General features: G+C 37.5%; 1 protein-coding gene across 1 annotated transcript in view; it reads left to right on the plus strand.

The window, feature by feature from the left end:
- Positions 1 to 21,123, plus strand: part of LOC6046584 (spastin) — a 78,129-nt gene extending 57,006 nt beyond the window's left edge. Inside the window, 4 exon segments of the mRNA XM_038250518.1 lie at positions 13,773 to 14,026; positions 14,092 to 14,578; positions 14,581 to 14,976; positions 20,124 to 21,123. Of these exon segments, the coding sequence (XP_038106446.1) occupies positions 13,773 to 14,026; positions 14,092 to 14,578; positions 14,581 to 14,976; positions 20,124 to 20,287 (1,301 nt within the window). The 3' untranslated portion in view covers positions 20,288 to 21,123.
- Positions 21,124 to 21,813: the final 690 nt, after the last annotated feature.

The raw sequence follows: 21,813 nt of genomic DNA on the forward strand, positions 1-21,813 counted from the left end.
GCAGGGGTGTTGTCTTTGATATCAAGACCGGTTGCCGGCTGAACATGGCTTTTGGGGGTGCAAAATGGAAAACCGATCGCGCGTATTGGCAAACTATTTTTTTTTAGGTAAGGGCTTGATCAAAAATGTATCGGAAACTAGTCTAACCTCCTCTCTATACGAGGGTTGAAATATTGTTGAATAAGCGTTGTAAAGTTGGAAGGTTAATCGAATTAAACTAAAAGTCGGTGAGAATCGGAAGCCTTTCTGCCATGGATATGGCTCAGTCGTTGTTGAACCGTTGTTGAGAGTGCTAAAGTGAAAAATGTATTGATTTGCGAGGACAGGCGCAGAACACTCAAATAGGCAAACCAATAAATGTAATAATTAATTTATTTCAAAAGAAACAATTATTTCATCATAATTGCAAAAAAAATAAATTATCTATTTGGATACAGACCTCAGAAAAGTAAATTAAAAATGAATTACGACATGTAAAATGCTTCTATAAATAACATGTAGAACACATTTTTTGATAAATGCTTTTGAACAATTCTTCCCAAAAATCTGAAATTGATTTTATGTTTATCTTTTTATAGGGCTTGAATTTTTTAAGGGCCTAGATGAGGACTATTCAGAAAAAATACTAATACGGAAAAAACCTGCTATTTTTTAAATAACTTTTTTGCACAAGAATTCAATTTCCCAAAATCTATATTTTTAAGCTATAGAGCAATTCCAGCTCAAATCAGGAATTTTTCTTGTACTTTTGTACCCGACAATAGTACTCTGAAATAATATTTGAGAAGGGCGTAAGGTATTTAAATATTTTTGTATTTTGCAATTCAAAAATTATTGTATCTCAAAGCCGTTGCATCGTATCAAAAAGTGGTCAAAGACAAACTTGTATGAAATTGGACGGGCTTTCTGAAAAAAATATACTGAAACAAAAATACACGCCACTTCTTTTTAAAGGGATTTAAAATGTCAAAACACTCATAAAGGAACGTAAGCAATGAGAACTTTCACATAGGCCCTATTTTTTTTTTAATTTAGATACATTCAATATTCAAATGGATGAAAACCTGATTACTGCACATTTGGCGTTTAACTAGACTCTAATGTTGATGGTTTTTAATTAATTTCTTTGGCATTTCTAATTTCTATATGCTGGTTTACAATAATATTTAAATTTTAAGGGCTACGGAATGTAAAATAAAAAAAAAATGATAGGTTCAGGTTATTTAGTTCTTTATAAAGAATGGCTTGGATAAATCTAAACGATACCTTAATCAACAAAAACTATGCTTGTGCTTAATCCAGAATCAATATTTAAATCATTTCAGAATGAATGATTAAATTATGTATACTACACTGAACTATTGTTATCTTCCTATTGAATTATAGTTCTTTCACAAAATCATTATTTAAACCTTTGATGAAATGTTGTGAGCAAAAAAACGCTTAAAAATGTAAAGTAATTGCAAAACCAGGTTAAAGGATATAAAACATGTTCAAAAAACCAAATGTTAAACTTATTCTTCAACATGTGTCCAAATTACCCCAAAAAAGGTGTCCATATTACCCCACAAGGCATGTCCAAATTACCCCAAAGGGATGTTCATATTACCCCACACAAAAATGTGGGGGTAATTTGGACACCTTTTAATTTTTGCGATAAAAATGGGTTTTTCATCAAAATTCATCTAAATAAATGACATTTTTCCATAAGGGACCATCCATAAACCACGTGGACACCTTAGAGGGGGTTGGCGATTGTCCACGGAGGGGGGGGGGGTTTGAGATTTCCAAAAAAGTGTCCACGTGGTTTATGGATGGTCCCATAAAATATGGTCTCTATTATCCTCTGGTGTCATCCACATTGCTTTAAAATATCAATACAGCCCGTGGCAGAGCAATTTCCTTAGGGCGTCCAAATTACCCCACACTCCCCTACAACTGTTTTTTTTTTTGAAAGGTGGTCTAAACGTTCACATTTTTCAGAATCGATAGTGGGAATCGATTCCCCAGACAATTTTACATAAAAGTCTCGATATTGGCCATTGCCCTAAGTCCAATCCTTGGGAAGACACAGCGGTTTTAAAAATAAAAATGTTGGAAAAATAGGGTTTTTGGTGGTTTTTGGCAATTTCTATATGACAGACTTGGTTTTTCTGTCTCGTAAATATTTTTACCGGAAAGCTCGTCCCATTTCCAATAAGTTTGCCTTTGACAGTTTTTCAATTTGATTTATCTTATTATTTACGTAAGCTTATTTACTAACCAGGTTTCTACCACACTGAAAAAAATATTCTATTTACAGTTATGAGCAATGTAATTAAACTTTTATCTGTAAGCCCATACATTTAATTGAAATTCTGTCAAAGACAAACTTATGGGAAATTGGACGAGCTTTCCGGTAAAAATATTTACGAGACTGAAAAACCAAGTCTGTCATATGGGTCATTCCGTCCCAAGTGACCACGCGTCCAACATCGACCTTCACCAAATCTGCTCATATTTGGCATGGGGGTTGTTTTTGCCCCAAAAACAAAGAATCCCAAGTTTGGTGACATTTGGTCCACCCCCGCGCCCGTGGCACCCCTCTTTTCTGAGATTTTGAAAACCTCATTTTTAAAATGCATTTTGCTAAGAGAAAAGTTTACAAAAGTGAACTTTTGGGTATGCATATTTGGAGATTTTTTGACGTAGATTCGATTGGCGTACTCAAAATTTACGTACAGTGTTGCCAGATATGAAAATTTTGCGCTTTAAGTTTTAAAATGCATTTTTAACCCTTTGGACGAGCACTTACGGGAAAACTGACAATTGCATTCGATTGCTGAGAGTTTTTTACACTAAATTCAATCAAAACCTCAGGGTAAAATGAATATTTCTTGAGATATCACATTTTTAAGTTTGAAAGCTCTGTATTGCATAGCAAATGTTTTACTTAACCATCAATTTACAACAGTACATTGCGTGAGAGCATAGTAGGCCTTGAAATTTGAATATTTTTTTTTCAATATCTTAACGGAAGCAAGTGAATGTCCCAAAATTGAATTTATGTATGTATGTATGCATGTATGTATGTATGTATGTATGTATGTATGCATTTAAACACCCGTCTTGGCAGGAGTTGGCGTGGTTCACGGATATAAGAAAATGACAAAATGTTTAATTTCGAGCGCATCAACCGGAATTTTCTAGTTTTATGGCCCCAGAAGCTAGCCTGAGAATATGAGCTTATTTGGTTAGAGTTGGTGGGTCCAATTTTTACCTAAAGTTAGAATGGAACTTTAATTAATTTACTATGGGGAATTTTCACTTTTAACATCTTCTTCGACAAAGTTTCCCAAAACGCTATCAAATTTTCTTATAGTCAAAATTCTCAAAGATTTTGATCCGGGGAACAACTTTGTAGAACATCGCAAATCGCTAGGAATTGATCCCGAAAATATATAGGTTAATTTTTTAAGCATGTTTTTAAATTTTGCCAAAATAAAAACTCCAAAAATCCTTCAAGTAAAAATTGGACCTGCCAACCCTAACCAAATAAGCTAGTATTTTCAGGCTAGCTTCTGGGGCCATAAAACTAGAAAATTCCGGTTGATGCGCTCGAAATTAAACATTTTGTCATTTTCTTATATCCGTGAACCACGCCAACTCCTGCCAAGACGGGTGTTTAAATGCATACATACATACATACATACATACATACATGCATTAGCCTGGGTCAAAAAAATTAAAATTTCTCAAATCAAAAAGTATATGAGATTGCCCGAAAGAGTACTCAAAATGAGGCCTACAGCCCAAATTTCAGCCCATTTGGTTGAAAATTGGCTTGCCTTGAGCAGGAACAAGTTTAAATGGGAATTAACCCGTAAAACTTGAGCAATTGGGTACATTGCTCTGTACAAGTCTGTCGTTGAAATTTAACGACTTTTGCATACCATGGGGTCAAGGGGATGGTCTGGAAACAATTCCTCTGAAGGGTGCAAGATGATCCGAGGCCTCTAATCTTGCCTAGAAGCAGATTCATTCCGGCGTCGCCGAAATTCTCATGGTCCCATCAAAATGTACAGGGATAAATCAAAGCACGCTAAGAAGGCTGCCTCGATGAGAGGACGCCACATGTCAATCAGCCACCACGTGGCAGGAGGGTATATGGAAATTGGAGTATAAAATGATATTTGATGATTATAAAGTGTTTTGCACAAATATCTGACTAAATAAAGTGTTATAACATTGACAGAACCACCTTTAAAGCCAAAATTGGAGAAACCCTCCTGCCACGTGGGGGCTGATTGACATGTGGCGTCCTCTCATCGAGGCAGCCTTCTTAGCGTGCTTTGATTTATCCCTGTACATTTTGCTGGGACCATGAGAATTTCGGCGACGCCGGAATGAATCTGCTTCTAGGCAAGATTAGAGGCCTCGGATCATCTTGCACCCTTCAGAGGAATTGTTTCCCAGACCATCCCCTTGGACCCCATGGTATGCAAAAGTCGTTAAATTTCAACGACAGACTTGTACAGAGCTATGTTCCCAATTGTTCAAGTTTTACGGGTTAATTCCCATTTAAACTTGTTCCTGCTCAAGGCAAGCCAATTTTCAACCAAGTGGGCTGAAATTTGGGCTGTAGGCCCCATTTTGAGTACTCTTTCGGGCAATCTCATATACTTTTTGATTTGAGCAATTTTATTTTTTTTGACCCGGGCTAACATGCATACATACATACATAAATTCAATTTTGGGACATTCACTTGCTTCCGTTAAGATATTGAAAAAAAAAAAATATTCAAATTTCAAGGCCTACTATGCTCTCACGCAATGTACTGTTGTAAATTGATGGTTAAGTAAAACATTTGCTATGCAATACAGAGCTTTCAAACTTAAAAATGTGATATCTCAAGAAATATTCATTTTACCCTGAGGTTTTGATTGAATTTAATGTAAAAAACTCTCAGCAATCGAATGCAATTGTCAGTTTTCCCGTAAGTGCTCGTCCAAAGGGTTAAAAATGCATTTTAAAACTTAAAGCGCAAAATTTTCATATCTGGCAACACTGTACGTAAATTTTGAGTACGCCAATCGAATCTACGTCAAAAAATCTTCAAATATGCATACCCAAAAGTTCACTTTTGTAAACTTTTCTCTTAGCAAAATGCATTTTAAAAATGAGGGTTTTCAAAAATCTCAGAAAAAGGGTGCCACGGGCGCGGGGGTGTACCAAATGTCACCAAACTTGGGATTCTTTGTTTTTGGGGCAAAAACAACCCCCATGCCAAATATGAGCAGATTTGGTGAAGGTCGATGTTGGACGCGTGGTCACTTGGGAAGGAATGACCCATATAGAAATTTCCAAAAATCTATTTTTTCAACATTTTTATTTGAATATGGAGACTTTTATGAAAAATTGTCTGGGGAATCGATTCCCACTATCGATTCTGAAAAATGTTGACGTTTAGACCACTTTAAAAAAAAAACAGTTGTAGTAAATGATTTTTGATTTTTTTTTTAGGAGAGACATACCATCCTGCATTTTCCGTGAGTCTTTTTGTAACATTTTAGGCTATTTCCTCAAACATTTTGAGCGAAAAAAAATCGTGACATCACCATCAAATTTAACATTTAAACTTAAAAACTGAATAATCTCATAGAAGTGGCCTGTACTTTTCTTTCAGTGTTTTTTTTTTCAGAAAGCCCGTCCAATTTCCTACAAGTTTGTCTTTGACCGCTTTTTGATACGATGCAACGGCTTTGAGATACAGTAATTTTTAAATTGCTAAATACAAAAATATTTAAATACCTTAAGGCGTCATCCATAAAGTATGTCACGCTCTAAGGGGGGAGGGGGGGTCTGAGCATGTGTGACATTGCGTGTTATAAGTATAGGAAAAGCGTGACAAAGGGGGGGAGGGGGGGGGGTAAATTTTGGCTGATTTTAGCGTGACGTATTTTATGGATGAAGCCTTACGCCCTTCTCAAATGATATTTTCGAGTACTATTTGCTCCATATACACGAAAATGGCTTATATAGGCCTAGAATAGCATGTCTTCAAAGTTTCATTGAAATCGGAGAGGGTCGGGTACAAAAGTACCAGAAAAATTCCTGATTTCCTGATCCTGAAAATGTTTCTGCCGAGTTATGATTTTCTGAAAAGAAAAAAAACAAATGTTTTTTTGGAAACAATAAAAATCTTGCAAATTTGCAATCGAAAAATACTATACACAAATTTCCGGACGGGGTAAATTCGTGAATTCGTGCGCGAGGAATTCAATATTGTCGAATACATCAAATCGAGCATGAATTATCTTCATCAGATACATATTTCCATTTTAAGTTCGTAGATGGACTCTTTCACTCTTGGGGCATTACTGTCATTGATGGTTCTGAATTCAGGGTCCAGAAATAGGGGAAATATACCCATTCTAAGCCTAATAAGCGGTCGTGTTTGAATGATGCTGGATAATCTGGAGTGTTTCTTGAAATTTACTAAAATCAAGTACACTAACGAGTAGAGCAACTTTTTGTGGACATTTCTGTTTAATTTCACTTTTATTAAAAGTTATACTATTCCTTTTACAAGCATTTTAAAAAATATTACCCAAATGCATTCTTACCAGTCGAGTGCATTGGGCCACGTCCATTTTCCTATTTTCATCTTAGTTCTTTTTTCTTCCAGCACTCTTTTGGGTCTGCTTAGTGCTGCCAAAATTAATGAAATTTTAAGCGAACACTCACGAAAAGTAGCATTTATAGCGAAACTTCAACAGACGCTGCTGGTGGTGTTGGTGGCCACCCTTTGTTCTTTATTTGCCTTCGCTTCTCGCTCGGTTTTCTTCGATTGGAATGGGTGGTCAAAATTCAAACGTCAAAAGACTTGGCGCGTTTGTTTTTTTTTATAGCGCTTGCTAATTATTTACATGTTTCGGGATTATCTTTCAAGTGAGTGACTAACTAATGTGCAAAAGAACATGTTGCCGATAGTTGGAAGCAATTTTATATTTGAAGCGCTTTGAAAACGTTAGCGCAAGTGAAAAGATATTGATGGTGACTTTCGTTAAGCAGTTAACCTCTCATCTGCCCATAATTGAAAATTCGGCTATTATGCCAAATCAAGTATTCCGAGAAAAACGCGTTTTAGTGTTGGTCCCAAAATCTCCGTCAAGGCAGTTTCCCATATGAGTGGCATATTAGCCGTTTGGTTTTTCGCATCGGCAGCCAAGTCTAAACACTATTTTAGTGAAATTCAAGTTCCAGGAGATGCGTTGGAACATCCTCTACCGCCGGGTGCTAATATCTCGTTTTTGCCAAAAGTGGATATTAGCCGTTTTTTCAATGGTGGGCAGTCATCTTGCGTGTGGATGTGTGTGCCACCAAAATGACGAGAAATGGTCTCGCAAATAGAGATTATGATCAAAAGTGTATTAAATTTCATCTTTTTGGCCAGTAAATGGCATAAATTTGCGTGCTTACTCGAAGTGGTGCTGTTGCTGGTAAGTTTATAGCCTAAATAGTATTTTTGGAGCTTTAATCGAGCATCAAACTCTCCATAAGACGAAGATAGGTGTTTGATAGAAAAGGTATATTTCCCCTAGTTTACTAGGGGAAATGAAATGAAAAATAGATTTGTAAAACGCTTCTTCAAACAACACAAAGAAAACCTTTTTTTATTGAAAAATTTTGAATCAATTTTTGAATGTTTTTCTAAAACAAAGATGGCCGCCAAATGGACGACCAAATGATACAAAACAGCTTCTTTGACCATGCAACAGTACCTACAAAATTTAATTCAAATATAAAAAAAACTAAAAACACTAAAAATTTTAGATGAATCCTAATTATTTGATAGTACCTTAACAATTATACGCACTTTTTCATTGTGAATTTTATGTTGCACTCTGTACATAGTTACCCCTTGCATCTCTGTATTTGAATTTCGGTGTTTTGTTTAGTTGTTTTTAATTATGATTTTGTTTTCATTTTTCTCTTCCAACTACCCTTTAAACACCTTCCCTTTCCCGCACCCCCTCTCCCACCCCACCGCCCTCGTTCAGAATGCATGCTAGAGGCTAACAAGCTAGAAATTAGCGAAGCACACAAACTGCAACGCTCCAACACGTTCACGTTAAGCGTTGGCCAGCCGACGGTCCTTCCAACGGCACAACCAGCACGACCTGCTACTTCTTATGCTCCCACCACCACCACCACTACTGTCAAGCGAGCACAGTTTAAGGTGCCACATCCGGCGAAAGGAGCACTTGCACGACCAGCCACGGCCGGAAGAGGTCAGCAGCAGCAGCAGGAGAACCGAGTTATGTCGTACGGTGATAGTAATGGTGGGAGTGGTCGGAATGCACCGGAACCGGAAGGTGAGTGGGTGTTAAATATTTTTGGTGTGTGTTTTTTAAGTGTTTTATTACCGTAGGGACTTGAACGTTTTTCTTAAGCAATTCTCTACCATTTTTACCATATTTATTTTTTTGTATTTTTTGATTTGACTTAAACTTTGTGGGGGCCTTTCCTATGACCAAAGAAGCTATTTTGTGTCATTGGTTCACCCATACAAGTCTCCATACAATTTTGGCAGCTATGAACAAAAATAGTAATATTGAATTTTTGGCCCTTTTAAAATGTTAGTCTTGATTAAAAAAAATCAAAACATTGTTTTCAAAAAGATCGGAAAATTTTACGAATGCTCATTTTTGAACATGGAAAATCGGACCATTAGTTGCTGAGATATCGACATAAGAAAATGGTGTGTTGTTTGGGTGGGACTTAAAAAACTTCAATTTTCATGTTTCTTTTCCTTTAAGCAGCGTATCTCAGCAACCAGTGATCCAATCTTCAATGTATCTTGGACAATTTCATAGAAAATAATTGGAATGATTACTCATGGACTCATGGTCACTATTTTTAAAAATAGAAAAACTGCAAATATTTTGCTAAAATTAAACTTTCGGTGGCTATATCTTGAAAACGGAGCCTTTATCAAAAAATCGATTGCAAAATAAATTTTACATAAAAGATTGAGGTTAGTTTTTTTTTGTATAGAATTTCGATTTTTTTCCAAAAATCATTATTTTTTCAGAAATTCATAACTCGGTGGCAGATTTTTTGAGCATGTTTCTCTATGGCTCAAAAGTTGCGGGTTTTTTTTCCCTTAAACGTATCAAAAAATACAAAAAAATACGATCTTTTTTGGTACAAGTCCTTCGGATAATCGAATCTTCTTCAGATATAGGTGCTTCGGTTATAGGGGCTTGAGATAATCGAGTCTGGACTGAACATGTTTTAAGGGACAAAAACTTTTGAGCCATAGAGAGTGCATAATTGACAAAGGGAGCGCGTGGTCGTAAAAAATATTCGAAGTGAAAAGTGATTTCTTTTGTGATTTTCTAAGCCCTTCCTATATCATCGTTGATCGGAAGGCACGGCGTCGGGTGGATTGTGTTTAAATTTTTCGAATAAGGTTTTATTTTTTTTTTGTGGTGAAAAAGCCAATTCTATATAATGAACGATAGACGGATCGTTGAGTTAATAGAGTTATCTACGTGCGCATGTATTGCGTGTACGTACACGAAAAAAAATGAGGTTTAATTTTGTACCGGCCATCAAAACAAATGGTGGGCTAGTGTGTGTGAGAACGGGTTTAGATAGCTCTATAGTGGAGCAAAATAACTGTGTGTGAGTGATTTTGTGTGTTAACCAGAAAGACCATCCCATAGCATCGTTGCTCGGAAGGCTCGCCGACGGGTCTGTTATGAAAGTCCTCCCCATAGCATCGTAGCTCGGGAGGCATCGAAAAATACTTTATCCTACTAACCCAAAAAAAATATTAATCACGTGATGCTTGAAGGAGATGCTGTGGATTCAACGGTCTCAAGCGGTATCAACAAGTATATAGCGAAAAACTATGTGCCTCCCTTTCGTTGAACTGCAGGCTTCTTGGAAGGGCGCCGGTATTGACTAATAAAGTCGGGGTCTTCAGGGGTTAAACAGTGAACGGATGGTTGGCTCCCACTGATCATTTTTGATTCATTGTTTAACTTCAGCTGATCTGTCAATAACGGAGTAGCAGCTCATTGGCAGTCAACCATGCTCATGGTCATGCTCATGCTCATGCTCATGCTCACAAAAACTTTTGAGCCATAGAGAAATACGGCCAAATATTTAGCTGGCAAGTCATGATTTTTTGAAAAAAAAAAGTGTTTTCTTGCAATAAATATGGAATCTTACACAAAAAAATTACTGCTGTTTTGAAATGTGAGTCTCTGTGGCTCTAAAATTGCGAATTTTTGTCTTCTACAAATAAAAAAAATATTTGCGAATTATTGGAAAATAATTTTTAGTTACAAACATTGTTTAAAAAACGATATTTTTCATGTACATTTTTTGGCAAATAGTCCTACAACCTACAACTATGCCGAAGACACCAAATCGATCATGAAATTCTTTCAAATGATAAAGATTTTAGAGTGTTTACGTACCGTTTTGCATGGACCGGACAGCTGCCAAAATGTATGGATATTTGTATATGTAAAACCACAGACACAAATAGGGAGGAGTTCGGCCGGCCTTCAGCGTCGTCAGTTTTAGGCTCGTTTTTTTTTTTTGGTTTGCTAAAAAATTTAGTGAAAAGGAAAAAAATGAGCGGCTGGACAGAGAAAAGGAAGAAAAAAGAACCAACTCAAACTATGTCACTGATGGAAGTAAACATAAGCTGTGCAGTGTATCCTTTTCAATGAATTAATTCAATATTTCTTTCCAACATTTTCCTCTTATTTTTATTTATTGCTTGTCTATCTAACGAAAATCTCTTTAAAATAGACCCCCTTCTCCTCGCCCCATGTCAGTTTTTCTCATCAAACATTCAAAACGTCTTTGCGATCTTTTACTATAAAATGGTCTTAAAAAATCTGGTACTATCTATAACTTTCCGTTCTCTCTTATTTAATTTTGATATATTCTAAAAGACTTGAGCAAGGTATGAAGGTAAATTCGAGCCAAACATTTCATTAGGGCACAAAACCAAAAACCGCGATTCGAGAAAATCGCTTGCAAAAAGTGGACAACTTGTTTCAATTCCTATTTAAAAAAGAAGCTTGACTGATGGTATTTTTACTGATGATACGATAAAACATATCATTATCCTCAACTCTGCTTTAATTCTTCTTGATTTTTGTTGATTTTCGCAATAAAATTCATAATTTAAAAAAAATCGTTATTGGGCCCTTTTTACTTTCCAACTGTTGTTCATAATGGGCCCTTTCTAAATGCAATTTCGAAGAGAGCGGAAAGGGCACTAAAGCGCTGTCACCGGATTGTTGTTTTGAATTATGTTTACGGGCCCTTTTGTTTAGTTAGAAATAATGAGGAATTCAGTAGAAATTTTAATTATTGGTGAAGTTTTGTGATTGAATAGTGTAGATAAGGTATGTGAAACATACAAATTCTTCAAAAGTGTACTGAACAGCAGCCGCGGGCCGTATTAAATATTGTTTTTCGACGAAGTTTTTTTCTGCAGAAATCCTTGGTGATACGTAAAACCAAACTTTGTTTTGAAGTGAATTAGTGTTAAGAATGTATGAAAAGTTCACTTTATAACATAGAAAGTTCCTTAACCACGAAAAACTAACAAAAAGAAAAGGTCACAATTGAACTTTTTTCTGGTTTGGAGTGAACATTCTTATGTGCCCTTTTGTGTTTTTGATCTTTTCAATAGGAAAAAGTTTGCTATCAATCTGATTCTTGGAGGGCATGTAGGGAGTGTACTAATGAATGGAATAGTGGAATAATCCCAAATGTTTACGTTTTGGTTTTGTGCCCTAATGAAATGTTTGGCTCGAATTGTTAAATGATACATTGTAAGAATTTTAAATGCTACACTTCACACACCCTACACAACAACAATGCAATTATTGATCGGAGCGTTTGGTACGGTATGTCCACGCATCCTTCCCCTGTTGATTCTCTGAAATGTGATCCGTTCTTAAAGTCCTCTCTGCGGTAAACACAACGTAGTAGGGCTGGCCGCTTTAATTTTTGCAATACATTTTCGAGTGTTCTCGGATGTACTGCAATCATTAATATTTAATTAGGATCAGATTAGGATTAGTGAAACCACAGACACAAATAGTCTTCTTTGGTTATAGGGAAGGCTTTCACAAAGTTTGATTGTTATGTTCAATTCCAAATTCCAAAATGTCAATGGTCCGACCGAGATTTGATTACTGAACCATCCTCCAATAATAAATGCTGCGGAGCCGATTAAAGAGCTACTATAATCTATATTGCTAAACCTACAGATAGCTCAGAAGAAATATCCTCTCCAAAAAGGACGAACAATGTTGCTAAGCACGTGGAGGCTAGAAGGGTAGGTTTATGTGTGTGTACATTAGGGTGCCCAGAAAAAATGACACCCTGCTCCACAAGCAAAAATTGTTTTTTGGGTTATTTTAAGCATCTATGCAAATTTTGAGCAAAATTGGTTGAGATTAACCCATTGATACCCGAGCCTAAAGCTGGTGAAAAAAATGTTTTTCATACAAAAATGACTTTTTTAAATCGCTAATAACATGTCAGGATCGAGTTTTCCGGCTTTGGTGTGTTGTACAAAGTTGTAGAGCATTAAATTTTCAATAAAAATCTCACGTTTGGAAATATTTGGATGGAAGTTGCGCACCGTGCAGATCAAACTGTAAGAAAAATGGGTTTTCCATACATTTTTTCGATTTTTCCCATGTAAACTTCACCTTCGAGTATCAATGGGTAAATGTTGACCGATTTTGCCCATATTTGACCCAGAGTCCTAAAATAGCCCAAAAAACAATATACAGCTTGTAGAGCGAGGTTTTGAGGAAAAGTCCCATATTCTGGGCACCCTAGTGTACATAGGGTGGTCCAAATCCGAGCTTTCTCGGGGCTACCCCCTGAAATCAAAGATTGACCAATTGATCAATCGCTAGGCTAAATTCCAAATTTGAGCTCATTCTGACCTCGGGAACCCCTTCCTCTGATATAATCGCTTGAAGTTTGTATGAGAAAAATCGACAAAATGTATGGAGAAAAGCAACTGTGAAGGGCGCAATAGTCGTCCATTTTTTTTTTTTCAATTCTTAGATATAGGACCTTCATTAAATTTAGAACAACTTTCCCGCAGGCAGCTTATTTTTATGATGTTTTGCTGTTCCCGTGGTCAGAATGAGCTCAAATTTGGAATTTAGCCTAGTGACGGGTCAATCTTTGATTACAGAGGGTAGCCCCGAGAAAGCACGGATTTGGACCACCCTAGTGTGTACACATCGTAAATTGCTTTTAATTTGTGTATTCTCGGCATTTGCAGATTTTCTTTTTTTTTTCATTCCTTGCCAGTTTGTTCTCACTCATGCAAACTGGTGTACATAATAAATTTGTGTTAATGGTTGGGTTTTCCATTTGAATTCAGAATTTCATTCAGAACAAAAACTAAATAATAATTCTGGAAAAAGCCACTTCTACAATTAATACTCAAATAAAACAAAACCTTTATTATAACTGACAGACATTTCTGGTTATAGCCAATATAAAGCTATCAATTCAACCTGGCCACGCGATCCGGTTGGATTTCAACCTCAACGTGGTCATCACCGCAAATTAATTCTAACAGTCACCTCCTTCCAATTTAAAATTGCCTCCCTCTTCTTTCTATGCGCTGTCGACACGGAGTACGACGTGTCTGCCAAAAGAACGGTCCTTTTTTGTCTCTTCTTTTTCAATTATCACTTTTCCCCCTCTCTCATTGCAGCTTCCGGACGGAAATTAACCGTCGGCTACAAGCGCCCCGGCAATCTCGGCGTCATGAACAAGTCACAGACGTTGCCGCGCAGCATGGGCGGCTCCAGGACGACCCCGACCGGTGGCAGCGGGGCTGCGGGTACGGGGTACGGTGTTGGGCCTGCGACCGCCGGAGGAGCCCCAGGTTGCACCGCAGGGGGTGGCATGCCGAAAATCGTGCCAAAACCAGCGGCGACGCCCCCGGCCATCCGGCGACAATTTTCGGTACGGGGTTGTTAGCAAGTCGTTGAGTTGAGGTGGTTAATCGTTTTCAACTCTTTTTGTTGTAGATTCCAAGTGGTTCCCCGATTCGGAAAGCGAGCAACGGTTACGGCCACAGCGGGGGCAAGAATACTCCACCCCGGTCAAAGACACCGCTCGGGACGGCGCCCTCAAACAATCAGTCCGGCCAGCAGCAGCAGCAGCAAATCACCGTGAAAGGCGTCGAGCCCAAGCTGGTCCAGATTATCATGGACGAAATCGTCGAGGGAGGTGCCAAGGTCGAGTGGCAGGACATTGCCGGCCAAGAAGTGGCCAAACAAGCCCTCCAGGAGATGGTCATCCTGCCGTCCGTCCGCCCCGAACTCTTCACCGGCCTACGAACCCCCGCCAAAGGCCTTCTTCTGTTCGGTCCACCCGGTAACGGCAAAACCCTCCTCGCCCGGGCCGTCGCCACCGAGTGTTCCGCCACCTTCTTCAGCATATCGGCCGCAACGCTCACCAGCAAATACGTCGGCGACGGCGAGAAGCTCGTCCGCGCCCTGTTCTCCGTCGCCCGCGAATGCAACCGGCCATCATCTTCATCGACGAGGTCGATTCGCTCCTGTCCGAAAGAAGCAGTGGCGAGCACGAGGCCACCCGCCGCCTGAAAACCGAATTTCTCGTCCAGTTCGACGGACTGCCCGCCAACTCGGAAGCGGACAAAATTGTCGTGATGGCCGCCACGAACCGACCCCAGGAGCTTGATGAGGCCGCCCTGCGACGGTTTCCCAAGCGGGTGTACGTGACGTTGCCCGATTTGGACACGCGGGAGTTGTTGCTGCGGAGGTTGCTTGAGAAGCAGAACAGTCCGCTGGACGATGCCGACCTGAAGCGGCTCGCGATGCTGACCGAGGGCTACTCGGGGTCGGATCTGACGGCGCTGGCCAAGGATGCGGCGTTGGAGCCGATTCGAGGTAGGTTTGCAATCCGAGTGGTAGAGGATGTAGCAATGGTGCCGTTCTGCGCATTATTGTCCCATGGCATTTTTGAACGATTCCGGTTTTTTTTTTTTCATGGGACAATTGTGCGTAGAACGGCAGAATGTGTCTTCTTAATCTCGAAAAATCTTTAGGTTTGGCTGTCGTTGCAAAAAACAGCTACGATGCCATTATTATGGAAGATTGCCTTTAAAACTAAAGAAAAAAAAAACGTTACTTAGTCCACCCTTAGATGGTTGGCGCCTTCCTCACATTTAAAGGCTGATATACAAAATAGACACAAAATGGCGGTGTTTTTCAGTGTTTTATCAATTTGACTAATTATTCATACTACTAGATTGGGTAGTCAGATCTTCAATTCGATTCATGCTTGATCTGAGATCCGGCCTCCAAAAAGTGCGTAAATAACACATAAGTCAGGGGTGCTCAAAGTTTTTGGAGGCCGGGCCAAATTTGAAGCTCAAATGAGCTTGCGGCCAAATTTACAAAAAAAGGTTATTAAAAAATAAATTACTTTAGTTTAATTTAAAAGATTCAATTTCTGTTATTTAAAAAAAGTGAATTCAAAATAATAGAAACCACAAAATAACGGTTTTCTATCGGTATTGTTGATTTTATTGATTTAGGTATTTGAAAAAAAAGTTTATAGCTGAATGTTCTAGTTTTTAATGTTTAGTTTTTATATTTCGAAAATGGTAACATTACATATTGAACAATTCTTCTAAAAGCGTAATTTTATGTATAGGTTAAGTGTGGCTAATGAAAAATCGTTGAGAGCCAGAATTTCAACATTTATTTCATCGAAAATTCACTAAAATTCAAATTATTTTGAACAAACCCAAACATGCTCAAATGATTCTAAATGCAAAGGAATGCATATTTAATTTATTTCAGCTGATTGCACTTAAATTTATTTATTTGTTTAAGTTTTTAAGTTTTTTTTTAATTTTTTTTGCTCCTGGTTTTTTGAGCCAATTTTTAATAGTGTGAGAGGAGTGGGTTGATCGACGAAAGCTATGTAAAATATTTGCAACATCCTCCGATTTGAGCATGAGAGACCACCCATGGTTGTCCTTCTCCGTTGCTGAACAGGACCATAATATCCCATCAGCACAACCGGTCACACGCTTCAACGATCAAATGATGTTTCCCTTATCAAAAGCATGCATGAATGCGCTGAAAGGATAAAACATCACGATCATCAAAACTAGAGCCGGTGCGAATAGGAAACAGTCGTTGGCCACCAACGGCGCCCGCCATGTCAGTTTGTAGATCTCGAGGGAATGGGACGGGAATGTTAGTTAGCACAGGCTGCTACCAAGGGTGGGTTCTATACGATATCCACACCCCGCGTGTGCCGGAAAACTACTTCTACTTGGGATTTTGTTAGTGGGTAAGGGTAATGGCCAGGATTCAACATAGAGGATGATGATGCGACCCAATAATCAATAAATTTTGTTTAATGGTGTGATGTATTATGCATTCTCAAGGCAATCAGTCGGAGTATGCGGATGAGACTATTCCCGGTTATTTGGTGTTAAGTTTAGCATAAATGATTCAATCTTAGACAGCCGGCTGTGGAAAGATAAAACCAACTAAAATGCGAAAACGCGAAACCGCCCGGATCGAAATACACACACAATCGGGGGACAACAATGACGGAAACGGCAACGAAAATCCTGCGTGAGGATCGCGACGCACACCGTTCAGATCGGAAAATTTCACAAATGTTTCATTTATTAATATTGAAAATCGGACCATTAGTTGCTGAGATATCGACATTGAAAAATGGTGGGCTGTTTGGGTGAGACTTAGAAAACATCAATTTTCCTGTTTTTAAACCTTTGCATTGCAATATCTCAGCAGCTAAAGGTCGTATCAACAAAGTCCAAAGAAGCAAATTATAGAGAATTTTTTCAGCTTTTCAAAAATATTTTTTTCAAAACTGGGCAAACATGTGCACTAATTTAAAAAAATGAAAAACTGCGACTTTTTTCAAAAAAGTCACTTAAATATGGCTATAACTTGAAAACGGTGCACTTTATCAAAATTTCAGTAAAGTACTTTTTGATTGCAAATTTGATTTTACATCGAAAAATGAAGTTGAAACATTTTTACGACCAAAATTTGGATTTTTTGAAAAAATCAGTTTTGATTAAAAATTCATAACTCGGTCAATGATTTTTTGCACAACCTGGAAATTTCTGAAAAGTTGGCATTTTATGTTCTCTAAAACATATCAAAAAAAAAAATAAAAATAAAAATAGTGTTTTTTTGTAAATCAAGATTTAGTGATAAAAAGTTAAATAAAAAAATCACCAAATTTTTTTTTACCGTGTATTATTTTTTTCCAGTGTAATCCGTATTCATACCTACAACTTTGCCGAAGACACCAACTCGATCAAAAAATTCCTTCAAAAGATACAGATTTTTGAATTTTCATACATCATTTTTGTATGGACAGTTGCCAAATTTGTATGGAAAATTATATGGACAAACTAATGATGCAAAATAGCTTCTTTGGGCATACCGAAGGCACCAAAAAAGTTTCAGTCGGATTAAAAAATACAAAAATTAAAATTGAAGAAAAAAGACCGATTTCGTATAGAATTGCTCAGCTGTTTGAACATTTAGGTACCATTTTTGTATGGACAGCAGCCAACATTGTATGGAGACTTGTATGGGTGAAGCAATGACACAAAATAGCTTCTTTGGTCATAGGAAAGGCCCCCACAAAGTTTGAGTCAAATCAAAAAAATAAAAATGGTCGAAATCGGCCGATTTCGTAGAGAGTTGACCAAATGGTTAATTTCACACTCTTCCATTGAAAATTTACTTAAAATGTTTTTGTGAATGGAATATTTATTATGTTGTTATTTTAAAGAATCGTTTTGAGAAAATTGATGAATTTCACTGGATTTCACGGAAATCTTCAAATATCACGAATTTTACGCTGTCCGCGAAATTGCGAAAATTCACTAACTATCCAGGTTTCTACCACACTGAACAAAATATTCTATTTTCAGTTATAAGCAATGTAATTAAGCTTATATCTGTAAGCCCTTACATCCAATTGAAATGCTGTCAGAGGCACACTTATGAGAAATGGGAGAGCTTTCCGGTAAAAACCACAAAAAAAAAACAATTTTTTCAACATTTTCATTTTTAAAACCGCTGTATCTTCCCAAGGATTGGACATAGGACAATGGTCAATATGGAGACTTTTATGTAAAATTGTCTGGAGAATCGATTCCCACTACCGGTTTTCTAAAAATTAGATTTGGTTAGACCACTTTAAAAAAAAAAACAGTTTTAGTAAATGATTTTTGTATTTTTTTAGGAGATACATACCATCCTGCATTTTTCGTCAGTCTTTTGGTTATATTTTAGGCTATTTCCTCAAAAATTTACAACGAATAAAAAATCATGACATCACCTTTAAATTTAAGTTTTAGACTTAAAAATAAAAAAATCTCATAGATGTGGCGTGTATTTTTGTTTCAGTGTATTTTTTTTAGAAAGCCCGTCCAATTTCCTACCAGTTTGTCTTTGACCACTTTTTGATACGACGCAACGGCTTCGAGATACAGTAATTTTTAAATTACAAAATACAAAAATATTTAAATACGTTACGCCCTTCTTAAATGTTATTTTCGAGTACTATAGAGTTATCTAAGCCCGCTCTCACACACACTAGCACACCATTTGATTTGCTGGTCGGTATAACCTCACTTTTTTTCGTGTACGTACACGCAATACATACGCACGTAGATAACTCTATTGGCTCCATATACACAAAAATGGCTCATATAGGCCCAGGATAACGTGTCTACAAAGTTTCATTGAAATCGAAGAGGATCGGGTACAAAAGTACCAGAAAAATTCCTGATTTGAGCTGGAATTGCTCTCATACAACTTTGTGGTATATCGGGGTTTTTTTTTTATTGCTAGCTATAAACAAAGTTTCCGGATTTCGAATCATGACAATTCGAGCCAAACATTTCATTAGGGCACAAAACCAAAACGTAAACATTCGGGATTATTCGACTATTCCATTCATTACTACACTCCCTACATGCCCTCCAAGAATCAGATTGATAACAAACAATTTCCTTTTGAAAAAATAAAAAACACAAAAGGGCACATAACCATGTTCACTCCAACCAAAAAAAAAAAAAGGTTCAAGTGTGCCCTTTTATTTTTCGTTAGGTTCTTGTACTTGAGGAACTTTTTGTGTTATAAAGTGAACTTTTCATACATTCTTAACACTAGTTCACTTTAAAAAAAAGTTTGGTTTACTTTTCACCAAGGTTTTCTGCAGAGAAAAACCTAGTCAAAAAAACAATATTTAATACGGTCCCACGGCTGCTGTTCAGTAAACTTTTGAAGAATTTTTATGTTTCACATACCTTATCTACACTATTCAATCACGAAACTTCACCAATAATCAAAATTTCTACTGAATTCCTCATTATTTCTAACTAAACAAAAGGGCCCGTAAACATTATTCAAAACAACAATCCGGTGACAGCGCTTTAGTGCCCTTTCAGCTCTCTTCGAAATTGCATTTAGAAAGGGCCCATTATGAACAGTTGGAAAGTTAAAAGGGCCTAATAACGATTTTTTTTTAAATTATGAGTTTTATTGCGAAAATCAACATAAATTAAAAAGCATTCAAGCAGAGTTAAGGATAATGATGTGTTTTATCGTATCATCAGTAAAAATACCATCAGTCAAGCTTCTTTTTTAAATAGTAATTGAAGCAAGTTGTCCACTTTTTGCAAGCGATTTTCTCGAATCGCGGTTTTTGGTTTTGTGCCCTAATGAAATGTTTGGCTCGTAATTGCAGTTTGTCAGATTTTTTTGTTTTGCAACTTTGGGGTGGTGACAGAAAGAATGGGTGGTTTTTACTTGGATAACATTGAAGGATTTTTGCTTGTTTTGATGTTACCTATCCACATGTTCCCCAATTTAAGCTTGATCAGCATTGGTTTTAAATTTTGCACTTTTTAAAGTACGATTAAGGTTAAACGACCCAACTTTTACCATATACTAAATATGTAAATTTCTGAAATTTAAATCAACCATTCTATAACTCTTCCCTTCAAACCCCCTCTCTCTAGAACTGAACGTGGAGCAGGTGAAGCACATGGACCCAACGAAGCTGCGCAGCATCCGCGAGAGCGACTTCCACAACTCGCTCAAGCGCATCCGCCGCTCGGTCGCACCCCACTCGCTGGCCGCGTACGAAAAGTGGCTGCAGGACTTTGGCGACGTGACGCTGTAGACGGGGGCTGGCTGGCTGGTTCCAGTGCAACCTGACCTCGGTTTTGTATTGTTTATTATTTTTTTTTAAGGTTCAAACATACTCTCACCCACTACCAATACCAGTTGTATTTTATTGAGCAGAGGAAGTTATGTTAATTCTGTAAACACACAAACTATTAGAGCATAATTTTGCTGGCTGCGTTTTCTGGCCTGTTCAGTTTGCCGCCAGCGCAGTTCAATCAACAGCTAGACGTTTAGAAGGTAGTGTTAGGGTCTTCTTGCCGATATGCCAATCATTCGTGCGCGTTATCGCCTTACTCTATCCGCTGTAGTGTAGTTGTAGTTTGCTCGATAAGTTTCAGTTGTTAAACGTTGTAAATAATTTTCTTAAATGTGCACACGCTAAAATAAAAAAAAAAAACATACTCATTATAGTAGAAACCAATAAAACGCTAACCTACTCAACGCACTAACCTTGTTTGACTATTTTGACGATTAAAAGCTAGAAATTAACATAGAATGCTAGTCCAACAAAACAGAAAACAAAAGCGGAACAACAACAAAAAAAAAGACATTAGTCAGTATTTAAAGCGGTCGAGACTCGAGAAACAGTAGAACAACAATTTATGGTTTTTACCGCGCGGATGGAAAACTAAAAATTTTGTGGTGCTAGGCGTGTTTGTGGAACAAAGGACAAATCGAACGGTACAATTTTACGGCACAGCAAAAGCAAACACACATTTTAACATTAACATCGATCATCACCAACTGCATCAGCATCAGCTCATTTTTTTTGAAGCAAATTGCACAAAACGTTACAACCCCGTTGCCTTTTTGCCAGAGCTGCAAAAAAAATTCTATACACACACTCACAAGCAGTAAACTATTAGGGGAACAGCATCTAATTCCAGCGTGCCTCTAATGTTGGCAGGTCAGAACTTTGACATTCAATTAAAGCTAATTAAAAGCGTTTTCAACTGAACTCGAGTGATAAATAGCTCAATAAGAAGTGAGCATGCAAGTTTCTATCAAAAGTTTTGCAAAATTAGTTGTTTCAATAGTGAAAATCAGCAAATTGGATGGAGTTAGGAGCGACTGCTTAACCTGCCAAAGATACGAGAATTTCCCCTATTGTTTGTCGAAAATTGTGCAGCCGCATTAAGTTGCTTAAATATAAAGAATTTTAAAACAACACACGAAACCACATTAAGAGCGAAATCAGTATTCTGCGTGTGCGAGATTAGTTTTGCGATGCTTAAACTTAAGCTTGACTATTTTTCGTTTAGCAATTTAATCACAACACACACTAACACTAGTTGAGTAGCAATGACTTCACACTAGTCAAAATGTACAAGTTACGTTATCGTTCGATCGCGACGCAGTTCAAGTTGTTCAAAAAAAAAAAGAGTTGCAGGGAGAGAACAAAACAAACAAGGAAATAAATTAGCTTTTGTAATTTTATTCTTCTTGCATGTGAAAAGAAGAACTCAAATCCAAACAAATCGAAAAGAGAAACACGCAGACACTCTCCTATACGGAAACATG

The sequence above is a fragment of the Culex quinquefasciatus genome, chromosome 1 (genome assembly GCF_015732765.1).
Source record: "Culex quinquefasciatus strain JHB chromosome 1, VPISU_Cqui_1.0_pri_paternal, whole genome shotgun sequence".
Taxonomy (NCBI): domain Eukaryota; kingdom Metazoa; phylum Arthropoda; class Insecta; order Diptera; family Culicidae; genus Culex; species Culex quinquefasciatus.